This window comes from Miniopterus natalensis, chromosome 12 (genome assembly GCF_054644295.1).
Source record: "Miniopterus natalensis isolate mMinNat1 chromosome 12, mMinNat1.hap1, whole genome shotgun sequence".
Classification (NCBI taxonomy): Eukaryota; Metazoa; Chordata; class Mammalia; order Chiroptera; family Miniopteridae; genus Miniopterus; species Miniopterus natalensis.
The window spans coordinates 73,726,642-73,743,981 of NC_142092.1; the positions used below are offsets into that span (position 1 = coordinate 73,726,642).

Below are 17,340 nucleotides of genomic sequence, written 5' to 3' on the forward strand. Positions count from 1 at the left end.
TGGAGGTCTGCACTGGACTTGGGTCCAGGGGATCACCTCTGGACCCATCACACCCGTCCACGCAGTCACGGATGCTCCCGCACACGGCCTGGGCCGCCTGCCTGGGGTGACCTGTGACCGAGGGACAGAGGGGAGGCCCTGCGCAGGCTGTTCGCCAGGTCAGCACAGCTGCTACCAGCTGTGTCATGTCTGCAAAGTCCTGAGTGACGTGTGATGAGCATTCGAGCTGCTTCCTGTTGAGCTCACAGGCTGCCAGTGGATGAGGACAGCCCTGCACGGGGACAGGGGACACGGAGGCGTGGACTCCCGCATGGGGACAGGGGACACGGAGGTGTGGACTCCCGCACGGGGACGGGGACACGGAGGTGTGGACTCCCGCACGGGGACACGGAGACACGGAGGCGTGGACTCCCGCACGGGGACACGGAGACACAGAGGCGTGGACTCTTGCATGGGGACATGGAGACACGGAGGCGTGGACTCCCGCACGGGGACACGGAGACACGGAGGCGTGGACTCTTGCATGGGGACACGGAGACACGGAGGTGTGGACTCTTGCATGGGGACATGGAGACACGGAGGCGTGGACTCCCGCACGGGGACACGGAGACACGGAGGTGTGGACTCTCGCACAGGGTGGTGGTCACGGCAGGAGAGGCTCCCGTAGCCACACTGCATTCAAGCAGATCTGATTCTGATTCTGGGACTTACCTGGTGCTTCCATCGATCCCGATGACGCCTGGGCCTCAGTGCCTGCGCTGGACACACAGACACACACGTACAGACTCAGGCACACAGGTCTGCACACGGGCTTCTGGATGTCTGCCCGGGCGGTGCAGCCGTGAGCATCGGCCCCGTAGAAGTGCAGTGTCCTGAGAAGCCAGCTGGAACAGGGCATCATAACAAAAACCTCACTTAAATTCTTTTTTTTTATTGATTTCATTGAAAACAGAACAAGAAATGGTCTGAGCCAAAAGACTGCTCTTAAAACTGTCAAAAACATTTTAACAGAAAAAAATAAACATGACTGCATTATGAATGTTTTAGAAGTTGCACAAAAAAACCCCACGGTTACTGCACTAGTTACAGTATTTAGAAAAGTATATGCCAAAAAAAAGGTATGACCTGCAGGCCCCCACACAAAAGGCAGGGGCGAATTTATTCACGCTACAAGACTAACGCTTTAAAAAAGTGTTCCTGCGATACCCTAAGTCACTTTGTTCTTTGTACAGTTGATATTTACTTCACGTGGTGGGGAGACCGCACCAGAATCAGCACCGTTGTCTGTTGTTTTGTTTTTGTCCTAATGTTCGGTAATGGTAGAAAATAAATCAGTTTATCCATCATCATAGCATGTGGCTAAAAAACCGACAGAAGGGCCAGCGTCTCAGCCCTGCCAGGCTGTGCGGTGTCCTTGGGTCGGGCTCCGGCACCCACTGGCCGCCTCCTGGTTAGCGGCGTGCGGAGGTCGGACACGGGACCAGGTTCAGGGTTTCTTTAAAAAGCAAACACATTTTCTCCGAAGTCCATGGCAGCTTGGCCCGATCGCTCTCCGATGGCGGTGGGGACGGTGTCTGTGCAGCAACTGGGACCGCGAGTGGGTGGGTCTGACGGAGCAGCTTGTGGGTGACGGTGGCTTCGGCAGGTGCCACACAGAGGAGTCTGGGCTGACAGGACGTTGCCCACCTGCCCACAGGTGGGATGGGACCACGGGGAATAGAGGGGAAACGAGAAACGTGGAAACGGCAAAACCGGTCAGAAACTCACACGGTTGTGCCAGCGTGAATCCAGAGCGTGTAGAGCGGCCGCTCCCTGTGCAGCCCTGGCTCGGCCCCTCCACCCGGCGAGGCCCTCACCGCCACGAGCACTTTCCCTTCCTCCCTAAACTGCAGTGTGAACAGGACCAGACGTCTCATCAGGAGTCGGTGCTGCAAGAGCTGGTGTCGGGCAAGCCGTCCTCCGGGGCCTCCTGGGCGCTGGCCTGCCGCTGGGCCAGGGCGGAGCTGGAGTGCCGGCACTTGGGAGACCCGCAGCGGCAGCTGAACAGCTTGCCTTTGATGTCCCAGAAGCGCTGCCCATAGTCGAACCTGGGGAGAGAGCAGAGCTGAGGCTGCAGGGAGAGGGAGCCAGGAGCTCAGCCATTTCAGCTGTGTCCCCCGGTCAGGGTTTCAGGGCCCAAGAGGAGCCGCAACATAGTGGGCCGCAGCCACCTACCCCAGCTGCTCCCCCGCCTCGATCAGGCGGGTGCTGAAGAAGGCGATCCTGGGGAAGCGCAGGTCCTGGTGGGACATGAACACGCGCACGGGCACCAGGTTGGGCTCGCAGTGGTGGTTGATGAAGCGGCTGACGTTCCCGTAGAACCGGGCGTCGATGCAGTACAGCTCCCCGTCCTGTGGGGACAGCAGCGTGCTGCGGCTGGGGGCTGGGCACAGCACCGCGAAGGACACTGCCCACGCCTGGTGTGGGCTGGGCCGGGGGACGGGAGGGAAGCTGTGCTTGGGTCAAGGGCTGGTAGCCTTGGACATCAGAGTGTGGTTACAAGCGACCAAGAAACAGGATCCCTGTGTCCAGCATTCCTCCCACTGAAGGGACAGAGCCAACTGTGAGGAAGGCAGACGAAAGGCCTGCACACACCACATGGGCCCTTACCCAGGCTTTTCTCTGGAAAGATGCAGGCTGTGAGAAGCTGCTGCTAACCTGATGTCAGAGGGCCAAGAGGGGTGGTGGGAAGCTGAGTCCTACGCCCCACCCCGAGGGCTGCAGGCAGGCTCCCCCACAGCCCGGCACACGGAGGTAAGTTAAAGTGAGCGGACAGAGGGTGAAGCCTGGACAGGGGTGGCCATCCCTGCCACACCCAGACACAGGCCCTAGCCCAGAACCTGCTTCTCAGAGAATCTCAAAGACATGCCAGAGTACAGAACAACCCCGTGGCTCAGACTCTGCCCTGAGTGTGATGGGCGAGGCCTGCGGGAAGCAGCTTGCAGGCTGGAAACCACATGGAGTCGGACCAGAGGCCCTGGAGGGAGCTTGGCCAGACGAGGGAGCAGCCCCATGTCTGGACCGAGCGCAGGACCGGGGCCCTGGGAGACCCTCATGTGTGGAATCTGGACAGAGCGGCTGGGAGCTTGGGACTCGGTGCCCATGAAGCTCTGCCTGAGCCTGAGTCGGGAGAGAAGATGCAGGAAGGACGACACGACAGACCAGGTCAGAAGCCACACCAAGGAGGCAGAGCGTACACTCACACCCGGCTCGTGAACAACACGGCCCGACCCATCGGGGAAATGCTTGCGTCGCCCACGAGCCAATGCTCCTCTCTAAGGGCACCCTGGCAAACAGGGTCCCTTCCTTCCCCAGAGCCAGAGACACTGACAACACAACTTCAGTCACGAAACCCCTGGGGAGCTGGGTGCCAGCACCCCCATGAGCGTCCCCGAGTCAGACGCAGGCAGCCAGGTGATGGGAACTAACAGAGTCCCAGTAAAGGCCGACATCAAGTCAGTGAGTTCAGCAGGTCACAGGTTAAAAGTGAGCATAAAAACCTAACTGATTTCTATCCATCCTTCCAGAGAGAAAAACACCACTGTGAGAGGTGGAGGTACGGAGCCGCTCGCACTGGGCTGCTGCTCCCCGAACCAACCGGACGCAGGGCACGGTTCCCATAAAACACATGCCCAGTGATGCAGGGACACATGCCAGCAATGCTCACGCGGAGGCTCCAGCAGCTTTACTGATGCCCAGTGACGGAGCAGCCCAAGTGCCCCCAGCCCTGGACGGATGAGCAAACTGCAGACGTCCACACAAAAGAATGGACTGAGCAAGGATGGTCACACACACGGCCCAGTACAGGGGCGCTCAGCAGGTTCACTACGCCAAGGAAGGGGCCACACAAGAGTGAACGCCGTGATTCCACCTACACAACACTGGAAAAGGAAAACCTATCGGGAGAGAAAGAGGTGGGGCAGCCGTGACGGGGACGGTGGGGCAGGGAGCGCTCCATACACAGAATTCAAAGCCGACTCAGCTTCACCCTTGTGGGCCCCTCCCGGTGCGTCTGGGAAAAACTGTGACTGCTTCTCCCCGACAGCGTGGGGAAGGCTGAGGTGTCACCCATGTATGTCACATGGTGTCACAGGGTGTCAGGCTGTGACCCAGAGATGCCCCTGCTGGCCTTGGGGACACGGATGAGCTCCTGTGCTGGTAGCAGCAAGAACTGTGAGGTCCTGGGAGTTAACAGGGCCCAGCTGGCACCGGTACAAGCGGCCCTCAGTCCTACAGCCAAGAACTGAGCTCTGACAGCCGCCCTGTGAGGCCGAGGCTCCCAGGTCCACGGTCCCTAAAGGACCTAGCCAGCGACATACCCCCGGCTCTGTTCCCTGATGGGCACGGCCATGCAGCTGGTGCTGACCTGTCCTATAGCAACAGTGCTGACGAGACACCATGAAAAGCAGGAGAGCTGCGCAGAAAGGGGGTGGCTTCACTGTGTGTAAATTATGCTCGATAAACCTGACTCAGAGAGTTAAAGGTACACACACTGCAGAGAGCACGAGCCCTGCACACGGCCCAGCTCCACCACACAGGGGCAGGCTCCTCCGGGACTGGAGTGGGGCAAGGGCGAGAGTGGATGCAGGCTGGGAACGGGAACCGAACTGTCTTCCCTCCCACACGGCAGCCCGTGTGCAGAACACACTGCAGAATCTTCAAAAAGCCACTGGAATTAACACGTAGACTCAGCAAGGTCAGTGTCCAAACCACCAACTTTGCAAAAGAAGCAGGGTCTGAGGACTGACCCCCACCTGGGTCCAAGATTTACCCGAATCGACAGCGATTGGGAGCGAGTGGCCAGGTTTGAGGCTCAGCATCAGGTCAAAGGCAGGAAATACGGCCTAACGCAGAACTGCTTCCGGTGGTGTGAGTGGACCCTGGCCAGAGCCACACGTCCTCCTGGGCCCAAGGAACCTCGAGTCTCCCCGCAACCCACGCGACCTGAGTCAATGCGAACCACAGATCTAAATGTAAAACCCCAAAGAAAGGAGAAACCTCCCCAGCCCAGCAGCGACAGAAGGCAGCAGACACTAAAAACACTTTTCTATTCTCGGCCGGACGTCACTGAGAAGCAGCCGAGGGGGCCGGGCAGAAGCTGACGCTCACGCAGGACCAGGATCGTGACGGGCGCCTACAGCTCAGCAGGAACATGCTGCCCCGTTTGGCGACAGGCAGGAACTTGTCGAGTTTCTTCAGGAAAGATGGTGCAGGGAGGCCAGCGAGCCGCTGAAGCAACAATGCATCCACAGCCACAGGGAGCTGCACGCTCCCCTCCCAGGAAGTCGCCCCAGAGGAATGAAAACTCACACCCAAACACAGTCTACAAAGTCCCAAGCAGGTTTACGCATCTTGTGGAAACTGGAAGCACCCAGGTCCCTCTGCCTGTGAGGGTGCCACCCGCTCGGCCATCCGTGGTGACGCCCAGCCAGACACGCAGCCGCTGGGCGAGGGCTCTGATGCCACCACAGGAAACTCACGCATGGAAAACACCTGTGAGACAGAGCAGCTCTGCGGCTGACGGGTTGGGTGACAGGCACAGGGAAGCAGGCTGTGGAAATGTCCCGTTACCTTGCTTGTGGTGGTGGCTAAACTGGCATAGACATTTGTCAAAACACCACACACTTAAAAATTAATCATGATAAAGTTGACCCAGAAAGAAAAAAGTCAAAAACTTATTGAATAATAAAAAAAATATTGAGCCCTGGCTGGTGTGGCTCAGTTGGATAAGCCGTTGTCCTGTGCACCAAAGGTCAGGGCACACGCCCAGGCTACAGGCTCAATCCCTGCGGGGGGGGGGGGGGCCCGCAGGCGACCAATCAACGTTTCTCTCTCATCGATGTTTCTCTCTCTCTCCCCAAAAATTAATAAAAAACTTTAAAATAAAAAACCCAATAGAAGGTATACCAGACCACACCACAGAAAACCCTAAACAGCCTTGAGGGTGAAGACTTAGACAAGTCCTTGAACTATAATAGAAGGTGTCACCTCAGAGGCCCCACTCGGTTTGTGGGTTCAACACCGTCCCAACCGAACCCCTAAGGGAGTTTGTAGAATCCATTAAGCTGGTTTAAAAAACTTAACAGAAACAGAAACTGCCAGAGACCAAGAAGAGAGAGGCCCGGCAAGAGCCCAGAGTGAGGGGATAAGACCCGGACAACCACAGGGGGGCCAGGAACCCAGCCCACACGGAAACACTGCTGAGCGCCAGGGAAGGGACACTCTTTCCAACCTTTGGAGCTGAGTCCAGCAGACGTCAGCATGGGAAAGAAAGAAGCTGACCTACCCAACAGGTGACGACCCAAAATGCGAGGGCCAAGGGCAACTTCCGGACACAGTGCCATGGTGAACCTCTGACCTGGGCTACAAACCTCGCTCAGCTGTAAAACCCACAGGGATGGGGGGAGGAGCGACCAATCAGACGGTGAGGACCCTGCGAGAAGGTGTCCCTTGGCCGGCCGGCGTGGCTCAGCGGTCGAGCATCGACCTAGGATCCAGATGGAGGTTCGATTCCTGGTCAGGGCACATGCCTGGGATGCAGGCTCCTCGATCCCCAGTAGGGGGCGTGCAGGAGGCAGCTGATCAATGACTCTCATCACTGATGTTTCTCTCTCTCCCCCTCTCCCTTCCTCTCTCTGAAATCAGTAAAACATATTTAAATAAAAAAAAGAAAAGACGACCTCCCTAGGGGTAGAGAAGCCACTGAGGATGACACTTGCCAAACACTGATGTCACGAATGTTTACCTGGAAATGCAAAGACCCACTAAAGACCAACCACTGAGAAGCGGACAGGCCAGACACGGAGCAGGCAGCTCACGGAAGAGGCCTCCTGTGGCCGATGCACACACACGGCACAGCTGTGGCTCGGCCATCCTGGGGTGCACGGAGCCTGGTGTGGGCGGCTCGTCTCACAAACACTGACAGGGGGGCTGACTTTGCCCTGACGGGGTGACTCCTGAGCAGAGAATCCCACTTCCCAGCTCCGCCAAGTTCTGCGCCCACTGGCAGTGACGGGAGCCTAGGAAGTTCTCTGGACCAGGGAGGGAAGGGTGGTGTGTGGGGGCCTCGGAAGCACCTGAATACCTGCAGCTGGACTGGACGTCAGGTAGGGCCAGCTCCTCTCCCAGCTTCCGAGAAGGCAACCAGGACACGCACACACGCACACACACACCCCTGTCCACCTGTGCCCCTCACGCTTTACCCCTCTTCCAAGGTTCGCTACTGCTGTGTGGGTCGCTGTACACAGGGCCACCCTCTCCCAGTACATGTGCCGGCCGTGGGCTGTCCCCAGGGATGACAGGCTGGGGTTTAGAGGGCAGGGCTCACACTTTCCCAGGTCAGGGGTCCCAGAGAAGATGCTGTCTGAGCCCTGAGCAGGGGAGGCCAGAGGGGATGGTGGGAGCTGCTGTGGGGAGGGGCTCACAGGACAGACCCGTCCACGTTGTACATTCGCCATCAGCTCTGTGCACCTGGCCCCGGAGAGTACGTTACCTTGTTGTCCAGATCAAAGAGGTAAGAGTCCTCTTCCCGAACGTCGGCCTCCGAGTCCGAGATGAGCTCGCCAACATACCTGGGGGAGAGGAACACGTCACCCCCCAACCTCCAACCCCCGCAACTACAGAGCAAGGGGAGAACCTGCGTGTGACTGACCAGGATCTAACTGGCTGCAGAAGATGGTGACAAGGAAACCCTCTACCTGAACGGGAGCTGAAAGACCCTCCCTGGACGTCCCTCTGTGTGGACAGCATGGCCTCTCAGACACAGGTGGGAGGGGAAGTACAGGGAGAGAACAGGGGTTCTGGTGCTCAGGGCAGCCCTCCCTGCTGTGCCTGGGCCCAGGCGGGCCGGTGCACTCCGAGCCTGACCCCACACCGCGCCTGCTTCCCTAACCGTAGATGCAGCAGCAGCAGCAGCCGACTCAGGCACTGGCTCACTTACTCGCAGACGAAGGTGCCCACAGGGATGTCCTGCAGGGTCCGCACGCCCCAGCCCATATTCTGTGTGCGGTAGAGTTGCAGCCTTGCCCTGAAAAATAGGGTCTGTGCTCAGGGCCGTGGCCAGGATGCTGGATTCCACACAGGAGTCCCCTTTGACAATGCTGCAGGATTTCACACGCAAAGGAGTGGCTCCCAGAGTGACCCAGCGCCCGCTGTCCACAACCCTGGCCTTCTCTGCCCGTTTCCTCATTTGTCACATGGGCTGAGCCCCTGGGTTGCAATGAGGACCAGAGGGGCTAACGCTGCTGCTGACCTCAGGCTGTGACGCAGATCAGCTGGGCAGTGGGTTAGGTGTGGGGACATTCCCAGGCCCAAGAGCCATGGGCCTCCCACCTGCCCAGGTGCATGTCCAGTGGTCCTGGTGGGAGACACACAAAGGACTTTCTACCCCACGTGAGGACAACAGACACGTGGGCTGGTAACGAGCCCATGAGGTCACCGACACTGAGGATCACACGCTATGGGAATCAGTGCTCAGCTGGGCTGACTGCATAAACTGTCTCTCACGACCCAGAGGGGCCAGGTCTTCAACCCTCGGGCACTCAGGAGGGAAGTCTGGCCCCGGGTGGTCAGGGGATGCTGGAGAAAAGGACCCGAGCACGGCCAGGACCCCCGGGCCAAGTGCTGTGTGTGACTCAGGGACAAGGGATCCATGCCATTTGGGAGGCCTGCGCCAGACACTTGGGAGCACAGGGTGCTCGGGAGACGACTGCAGCCCTAATGGCTGAGTGTGAGCGTGTAGACCAGGCCTGTTTCGCTGCTTTTGGCTCTTTTGGCTAAAACGGTCTGGTTCTCTTGGCCTCAGAGCCATGTCTGAGGCTGAAGGAAGGGAGACTTGTTACTTATGGCAACTTGGGACCTTGGCGGGAGACAAGGGCTCCTAATAAGTCCCCACAGTGCGTGCAAACACATGCTTGCCCTAAACACATCCTAGAGTCAAGGCACAAGGATGTGCCTCCAGCAGCTCTCGGACGTCAGTGCAGCCTGACACCACCTGTCCTGAGGGCTTGGGATCCGCGTGCACGGGGGCGGGGCCCTCACCGGAGGCCGTTCTGCACGACGCGGTTGCGGCAGGTCCTCCAGCAGGCGCAGGCGTGGTTGCACTCGAACAGCAGGGGCGGCTCCGCCATGTTGAACTCTGGCAGCAGCCGCCCATCCTGGGGACAGATGCAGGGTCAAGACACAGTGTGCTCCTAATCCAGACAGACGTACTTGGCACCAACACATTTCTACACAGAACTGACCCAAACCAGTGGTTTCTAGTCAAGCTTTCCCCAGGGGAGCAGGTGGCAGAAGCCTGGACAGCACTGCCTGGCCGACGGGGGCCCCTCCCCTCTCCACCCTCTGCTTCCTGGTATCGCCCCTGGACTCCAGCCACTGAGCCCTCAGCCTTGCTACCCCGCCACCTGCTCTCCTGCCTGACACCCCGGGGCAGCAAAGCCACTGGCGATGCACCAGCGTCGAAACGTGCCACGTCTGAGGCCCTAAGAGCTCCGGAGGCTGCTCTGAACAGTGAGTTTCCTCAGAGCACTCGGTGTCACCCCCTCAGAAGGCCTGCCCTGCACAGCACACACGACTGGATGTGAGCCCGCCAGCAAAGCTGCAGCCTCCGCTGCGCAGCCAACACGCAGCCACGACAGCACTGTCCTGACACCCGAGCGCCCCTCCCCTGAAGTGGACTCTGGACAGAATCGCCTAACTGAGCCCACTTGCAGCCTGTGTCTCCTCTGCACTCAGATCCCCAGCTCCTGCCCCCACCACTGACCTCTGAACCCCCAAACCCAAGGACATTCAGGGTTCTGATACGGACATGGGCCTCTGGGGCTGTCTCTCTTGTCTGCTCTGCTGCCTCGAGGCCAGGCTCACCAAGGGCCACTTTTGCCCTCTGCTCAGCAACTGTCACTCCCAAGCCTGTGGTCACCCCACCTCCTTGGTGCACTAAGGACACTGGCTCCATCCCCACGGCCCTGACTCTTCCCACCTGCTGCTCCTGCCCGATAGCTTTCCACACCTGCCATGCATGCACCGGCTCCTTCCCAGAGCCGGGCCTGAACAGCCTTGAACAAGGGATGCCGCGTGCCGCCGGCCGACAGCGACTTACCACGCACCGGGCAGTGCTCACCTTGTCGTACCAGCAACGCATGCTGAGCTGGCCGCACATGCAGTTGCTGGAGGAGCAGTCGTCGATGCAGACGCAGTACTGCGGGGAGTGGGAGGGACACATGGTCACACACAGGGCGCCCCCACCCCTCGCCCACAGCCACCTTCTACAAACTCAGGCTGGCTCTAGTCTCCATGTGCCTTCCGAAAGCCACTTGTGGAGTGGGGGACATAACCTCAAGGCTCAGTTCTCAGGGGCACCAAGGGGTGTACAGGCTCTTGGGAAGGAGGGTGGATGGGCAGGAGGATGCCCAGCTATCAGCAGCTGAGGCTGTGGGAGGGGCAGGCGGGGAAGGACAGGCTGGAGCACAAGCCCTGCCTGAGGGCACGGGGACAGCATCTGTCTGACTCTCGCCTGCGCAGGAAGGACAGGCTGCAGGCTCCAGCACGGAGGCGGGGACCTCAGCTCCCACCACGGGCTCCTCTCATTCTGTGGAGCCCAGACCACCACTCATGGGGGATGCTTGGCTCTGTTTGGGGGCCGGGGCCCCACCATGGGACACAGGTGCATTTTCTGGGAGGATCCGTATCTGCCTCCAGCTCTCGGTGGGAGGCAACCATCGAGAGCATCAGGTCCTCCCGGGAAAACCAAGGACCCACCGCGGCCTCACGACGACAGGCCTGGCCCCGGCCACCACTGACCTGCAGGTGGGTGATGTTCCTGTCGATGTTCATGGGGGACGTCACACAGTTCTGAGACACGTACTTGTAGTTGCTGGGGCTGGGCTCGCTGTCCACGGCGTTGACGCAGGGAATGGGGATGCGCTCGTAGCCTCGAGCGATGTCTCTGCCACGGGAAAGGGGGTCGTCACCTTTGCTGTGACAGGTGCCGCCCACCTGGGACTGACCAGAACCCACAGGGCCACCATGGAGCCCAGGGACGTCACAGGCCCCCCCACTCACACATCCTGACTCACGGCGGGGCTGCCCTGGTCCGCTCTGCTCACCTGCTCACGGTCCTCTCTGCGGGGACTGGCCTGCCTGGGGCAGAGTCTCGAAGCGCCTTGCTCATCTGCAGAGCCTTCCACACCTGAGAGTTGAGACTCGCACACTGCAGGGGCGTCTCTCCCTCCTTGTTTTTCAAGTTGACATCTGAATCCCGAGAGAGAAAGAGGCTAAAAGGGAAAATGTAAGCCAACAGGACACTCAGGTCTTCACGGAACAGGCAGGAGGGGAGACTTAAGAAACGACTACAATCGGTAAAAACACTGAGAACACACCATTCGCTCTGGAATTAACAAGCTCGCTGACCGCTGCTTCTGGAAGGACTGGCCGTAACTCACCAAGAACAGCTCCTGACTCTTCTCCACACGCCCTGCTCTTGCAGGAAGCGAGTGTGAAGCCCTGGGAGGGGTCTGGCTTTTCTTGGCGTTTCCACTCAAGAGGCCCCTCCCTGATGGAGGGCAGCGGTGGCGGCAATAAAGCCCCTCGGCCGTGTACACGGCGGGTGCTCCCCAGGCCTGATCTGGGACAGAACCAGACGTGGGCGGCTCGGTGCTGCCGTGAGCTCTCCCTGCCCAGGGCCTCCCACCAACACGCCCACTATGCGGAGCTGCTGCCAAGGTCCAACAAGGGAGTGAGCCCCACCACAGGGCCTCCCCTCATGTCTGGGTGAGGTGGGTCACCTGAGATCACAGATCACACAGGTCCTGCTGATGAGAATGGGCCGTGCCCAGGTGTGAGTGACGTAGGACGGAGGCCTCAGCAGCCAAGGGCTCTGGGCGGCAGCACCAGTACAGCAGCCTCCCTGCGGGGATACAGCTCCCACGGGGCTCCCCCAGTGGGCTGTTCCCACTGGCCAGGGTCGACCTAAGTACTGGGGGTCTTTTCACAGCAACCCCCCTGAACCAGGAATGTCCATGCTGACCTCTGACCCAGGACACGCAGGCGCTCCCACCGCGGGAGCCCCGCAGGGCACTCACACGACGCAGGCGTAGCGGTCCTCCCGGGCGGCTATGTGGAGCGGCGAGTCCCCGTGGATGTTCACGGCATGCAGGTCGCACCTGGCGGCCAGCAGAATCTCAGCGATGTCCACGCAGCCCGAGAAGGCCGCCCAGTGCAGACAGATGTTCTCCTCCTGTGGAGACGGGGTGTGAGCGCGGGGACGGGGAACGAGGCTGGGATGGGTCGGGGAGGGAATGGGGCCCCAAGAGGTGCCCATCCTTTCTTTGTTTTCACATCAAAACCATCTGAACTAGACCACCCGAGACATATCCCCACAACATTTGCAGGGATTTTACCAATTTTTTAAAAAAGTTATATTCACTTTGGAACAGACCTAATAATTGTAGGACAGGGTAATACTCGTGTAAGATTCGAAAAAGAGACAAACTTAATTAAACTAAGATTTACTTCATAAAAGCCTCTGTAAAATAAAAATTTTAAATAAAACTAGAGAACTGGTGCCGTGTACAAGCAAACGGTCTAACAGTCACAGCAGTTCATTAGGACACAGCGGTTTCGAGACTAAACGGAACAGCTAATGTGAGAGATGAAGAGGAAACGCAGATGCATGTCCACCCTGGACGCACAGAGAGCAGGGTCCCAACCTTCTCCCATGAGGCTGGGAGAGGGTGAGAGTAAGAACATGGCACCTCTCACGCGGCTGGCCTGGCAGGGTCCCCACCAACCCCATCCTGGGCTGAGCGCCTGCCCGGGCCTGGTAACCCCAAGGCCCCCAAGGAGCAAGGTCCCCACACTGGCTGAGTTCACCCCGTGTCTCCCTCTGGAACACAAGACTGGTCTGTGGACAGTCTCAGCCGGGCCCACAGAGGGGGGTCCTCTTGCCTGAAGGCACAAGTCTGTGCTGCCACGAAGCCCTTTCTGCTCCGTGGCCCCTCTGAATCCACAGCAGGAGGCTCGGCACCCAGGCCCCATGGCGGACAGCATGTGGGTCCACCTGCCCTGCCCATCCCACCCAGGGGTGGGGCCACGCACACTTCAGGCCCAGATGGCAGCCAAGCGCTCGCTGCGCCACTGGGGCTCTCAGACGCCCGCCCCAATCTCTCTCTAAGTACATTGACTGCTTTCAGCTCCATGATCCTCAGGAAAAATAAAAGCAAAACATCACTGAGTGGTCCTGTATTGTGCGCAGAGCGCCCCGGGCCCAGCGGCTCCCTCCGGCAGCCCTGTCGGCCTGAGTGGTTTCGGAAAGACCCGCCTGGTCTCAGCTCCCTGTTCTGGACGTTACTCTTGGACGCTTCTCCCCGATGTCTGCCTCTGGCTTCCATGCTTCTCACATCTGTGAGCTCCTGAGCTAAATGTGGCTTCCTTAGGGCCCCCTTTTTCTTCATCAGAATGATTTCATCACCAGGTCCCCAGGCTTCCTGGGACCCACCTGCTACGTGACGACAGGCCTGGCCCACGTGGTCAAAAGCAGCCTGGCTGGCGGGTGTGGCTCAGCTGGCTGAGCACCAGCCTGTGCACTGAGAGGCTCTCAGTTCAATCCCCGGTCGGGGCACATACCCAGGCTGCAGGCTCAATCCCCGGTCGGGGCGCATATGGAAGGCATATGGATGGATGTTTCTCTCTCTAAGCGTCCTCGGGGGAGGAGTCGAAAAAAAAAAAAAAGCTAAAGCAGACAGAGCCCAGGACTGACCCCAGGGACAGCTGGCTGTCGGCAAGGGTGCAAAGTCGGTCTCTGGAGAAAGGACGGCTTTCTAAATGGAAGTGTCGCAACAACCAGACATCCACGCACAAAAAGCCAAACACAACAGAGCAGCATCCACACCGCGCACCACACGCAAAAGGCAACAGCTGAGGCTGTGAGGCCAGCACAGGGAGGTCTTCAGGATTCTGGGCAAGCAACGGTTTCTTACACAGAACAGCAAGAACATGACCCTTACGGAGAATCAGCTGCACTTTCATCATGAAAAGCACCCGTTCCTCCAGACAACCGCTAGGGTCTGTAAACACACCTGACAGAGGAGTTGTGCCCACAACACACAAGGCCTCTTGTCTCTCAGGAGGAAATAAGCACCCCAATAAACATGAGCACAGCCCTGCGAAGACCCTTCGCCACAGACCAGTGCTAGGTGGACGTGGACACGGGACGCTCAACGCTGGAAAGGCCAGCCACCCGGAAAGTAGTTTGGCAGTTTCCTAGAAAAGCTAAAATACACACGTCCTACGCCCCAGCCTTTGGCTCCTCGCCACGCCCCACGAGACACGAGTGTGGGCCACACAAAGCCCTGGCTGTGACCACTCACGGCAGCTCCACCTGCAGCAGCCCAAAACCGCAAAGCTTTTTGGTGCCCAGGCTGCTGCTCAGCCAACTGAGCCACGAGCTCAGATCTGTGCACGGAAAGGAAGAAGCTGAGGACACTCAGGTGAAGCCCAGCAGGCACTCGTCCCTCCTGGAACAGTGGGCTCAGCAGGCACTTGTCCCTCCAGGCACAGCAGCAGCAGCAGGAGGCTCCTGGGAGCAAGTGACCTTCACCATCTGGATCGTGGGGGTGCTGGGGTTAGAACTTTTCCAATTGTGCCCTTTACATAGTGCAGTCTGCCAGTTACCCACCAAGAAACTGTGTAAGTAGCACCACAGAGTGGTCTCATCAGATAAATAAGGGGCAAGGTAACCAAACTCCCGAAACGTAAGAACCACCTGCTCAAGTGGACGCTGCCCATAGCGTCTCCATGACCTCTGCCTGAGTGGACACAGAGCGGGGATCTTGAACCGCGGCGTGGCTTCAGGGAGGCAGTTCGTGGCAGAGACAAAGGTCAGCGAGGCAGAGGGAGGTGGGCCTCCGGGCTGGCGCCACGCAGGCCTCGCTGCGTCCTGTCCCGCTTGTCCTCATCTGAACAGTCTCCCCAGCGCTGCCCAGTTCAGTCCCTCTCGTGATCATGTCGTCCTCACGCAGCGTTCCAGCCCCTAGCCCAGGGCGCCTGCTGCTCTGGGTCCTGCCTCGGACCCTGGGCACCACTCTGACTCGGGGTCCAGTGTGCTCCCAGGAATCGTCTGTGTCAAGCCTGCGTTCCCATTTTGTTACCCATTTAATGAGTTTGTGCCTGGGTTTTCCAGAGGCTTTGGTGACTCCGTAAAGGTGGACACAGCCGCACTGTGTCTGTCCGGGAAGCCCAGGGCTGGAGGCCATTCCAGGGGCTCTGCTGAGGCCTCGGTACTCGGCCCCACCCTGTTTTCTGGGCGGATACCCTGTCCTCCTCACTAACCATCCAGTGTCTTAAGTCAGCCCATAAACCACGGCCCCACCAACCCCTCCTCCTCTTTCCTTCCAAGGCGGCAACTGCATGGACCCAGGGTCTCACCTCTACCTGCCCGGATGAGGGCTGTGCACAGGGCTCACCGTCCCGATCACCAATGCGGTGACACCGCCACCATTCAGATGTGCTCTGGGGCGATGGCCAGCCACCGGCTGACAGAAAACATAACCCCAGAACCCTGAATGATGCAAGGGCAGGCCCCCCCGACCCGGCCCCTCCTACCCTGGCACCAGACACTCACGTTGTCCCGGACGTTGACATCCGAGCCCTTGGCGAGCAGCAGCTTCACCAGGTCCAGGTGCTTGTACTCCGTGGCCCAAATCATGGGTGTCCAGCCACCATCATCCTAGTTGCGAGAGAAAGTAAAGCCCATCACAGCTCCTGGCAGTGATGGCAAGGATAGCCGCCCTCCAGCCTGCGGGGTGGCCAATGCCACAGGAGCCAGGCACAGTCTGTTGTGTCGATGAGGCTCAACAGGTATCTTGGAGAGGCTCAGGGCGCTGCCCCAGGTATCTTGGAGAGGGCAGGACGGAGCCAGGACTCGGTCACACTGACCCATAAACCTCTACTTTGAGGGGGACAGAACTGCTGGGCAGGCAGGGCCCCACGTGACACCCCGAGTGAGGCGGCCAGGTCATGGAGGAAAAGACCGGAAATGCTGCAGACCTAATCCTCCCTGGGACCCAGGGTCTGTGCGTCCTTTTGGCCCTAGTGACACGGACTCTGAGCATGAAGCAAGACTGTCAGCCAAGGACTGCAAATGGACTGGCATCCAGGTGCAGCCAGATGACGCAGCGGGGAGGACACTGGGTCAGGGGCAGTGTCAGTAAGTGAAGGGTGTGGTTTACCTGACAGTTGACATCCATTTGTCCATTTGAAAGCAGGTACTGAACCACATCATAGTGGCCTTTCTTGGCGGCAAGGTGCAAACAGGTGGAACCCTCAGCATCCTGCAACACAAACACCATCAGATCCGGGCAGAGGGTGGGGACTTTCTCAAGTTCACATGGCCCAGATCAAAGCCCTGTCCACTGGGCTTTAGCCCCAACTGACACTGATGGGGCAGGGTTCAGGTGACCATAGTCTCTACCCTCAAGACACACCTGCAGGTGAACCTGATGGCACCGTTTCTCCCTCCCCCATAGTCCAGATGGCCTGAGGGACGGGGCCAGTGTGTAAGGGCCTGGCCCTCCATGAGCTGCTCCAACACGACCCGGGCTTGCTCCCCGCCCTCCGCACGCCTTGCACAACAGGACCACAGCTGCCCTCTGTGGTGGAGGGTCACTGAGGCACGTTTATCGCCGTGCTAACGATCCAGATCCTGGCACCACCAAAAACAAACAGGACTAAATACAGGTTTGAAAAACATCCATAACGTGATAAACTATGTACAAAAAAATGTTCCGTTTCAGGGAAGCAAATGAAAATAGTAAATAAGTAAAACCACCAGTTTTGTGTATCAGACTGTGTGCCCGTTGGACTTGGTGAGAATGTGGGGAAATGGGTGCGCAGATGCCCTGGTGCAGTTCAGAGAGAGCATAAAGCCTTAAAAACGACGATGCTCTGATGTTGCAATTCCGTGCCCAGAACCTGTCCTAAAGGAACCACCCATGTGTGAGAGCAGTTATGGAAAATACCTGCTGAACTATGTAGGACAGAAACAGAAAGTAACGAATGTTAAGTAAGCAAACCTGAGTAAAAAGTGGTACGATTACATCATGAAATTTAGCAACAGAAAAATAGAATTTAATTTGATGGGAAAGAGGAGCTGATAAATAAGTGTGAACAGTATGACCACTCTGTTGGGAAAAAAATATGCATTTATGTAAAACTGTAAGACCTTACTTACGTTTCTGACTGGGGCTATGTATAACGCAAAACTCGCCATTTCAGCCGTTTCGAGTGTGTGATTCACTGGCACTA

The 17,340-nt window shown here is 58.4% G+C and overlaps 1 protein-coding gene across 5 annotated transcripts in view; it reads right to left on the minus strand.

Moving 5' to 3' along the window:
* Positions 1–915: 915 nt before the first annotated feature.
* The window catches only part of EHMT1 (euchromatic histone lysine methyltransferase 1), a 55,367-nt gene continuing 38,942 nt past the window's right edge, over positions 916–17,340 (minus strand). For all 5 annotated transcript variants that reach the window (XM_016211836.2, XM_016211833.2, XM_016211834.2 and 2 more), the window contains 11 exons: positions 16,266–16,367; positions 15,659–15,763; positions 12,120–12,274; positions 11,145–11,312; positions 10,840–10,984; positions 10,160–10,237; positions 9,079–9,194; positions 7,979–8,065; positions 7,532–7,610; positions 2,215–2,390; positions 916–2,087 (listed from right to left, as the gene is read on the minus strand). In XM_016211836.2, the coding sequence (XP_016067322.1) occupies positions 1,916–2,087; positions 2,215–2,390; positions 7,532–7,610; positions 7,979–8,065; positions 9,079–9,194; positions 10,160–10,237; positions 10,840–10,984; positions 11,145–11,312; positions 12,120–12,274; positions 15,659–15,763; positions 16,266–16,367 (1,383 nt within the window). In that variant the 3' untranslated portion in view covers positions 916–1,915. The remainder of the gene's footprint in view (positions 2,088–2,214; positions 2,391–7,531; positions 7,611–7,978; positions 8,066–9,078; positions 9,195–10,159; positions 10,238–10,839; positions 10,985–11,144; positions 11,313–12,119; positions 12,275–15,658; positions 15,764–16,265; positions 16,368–17,340) is intronic.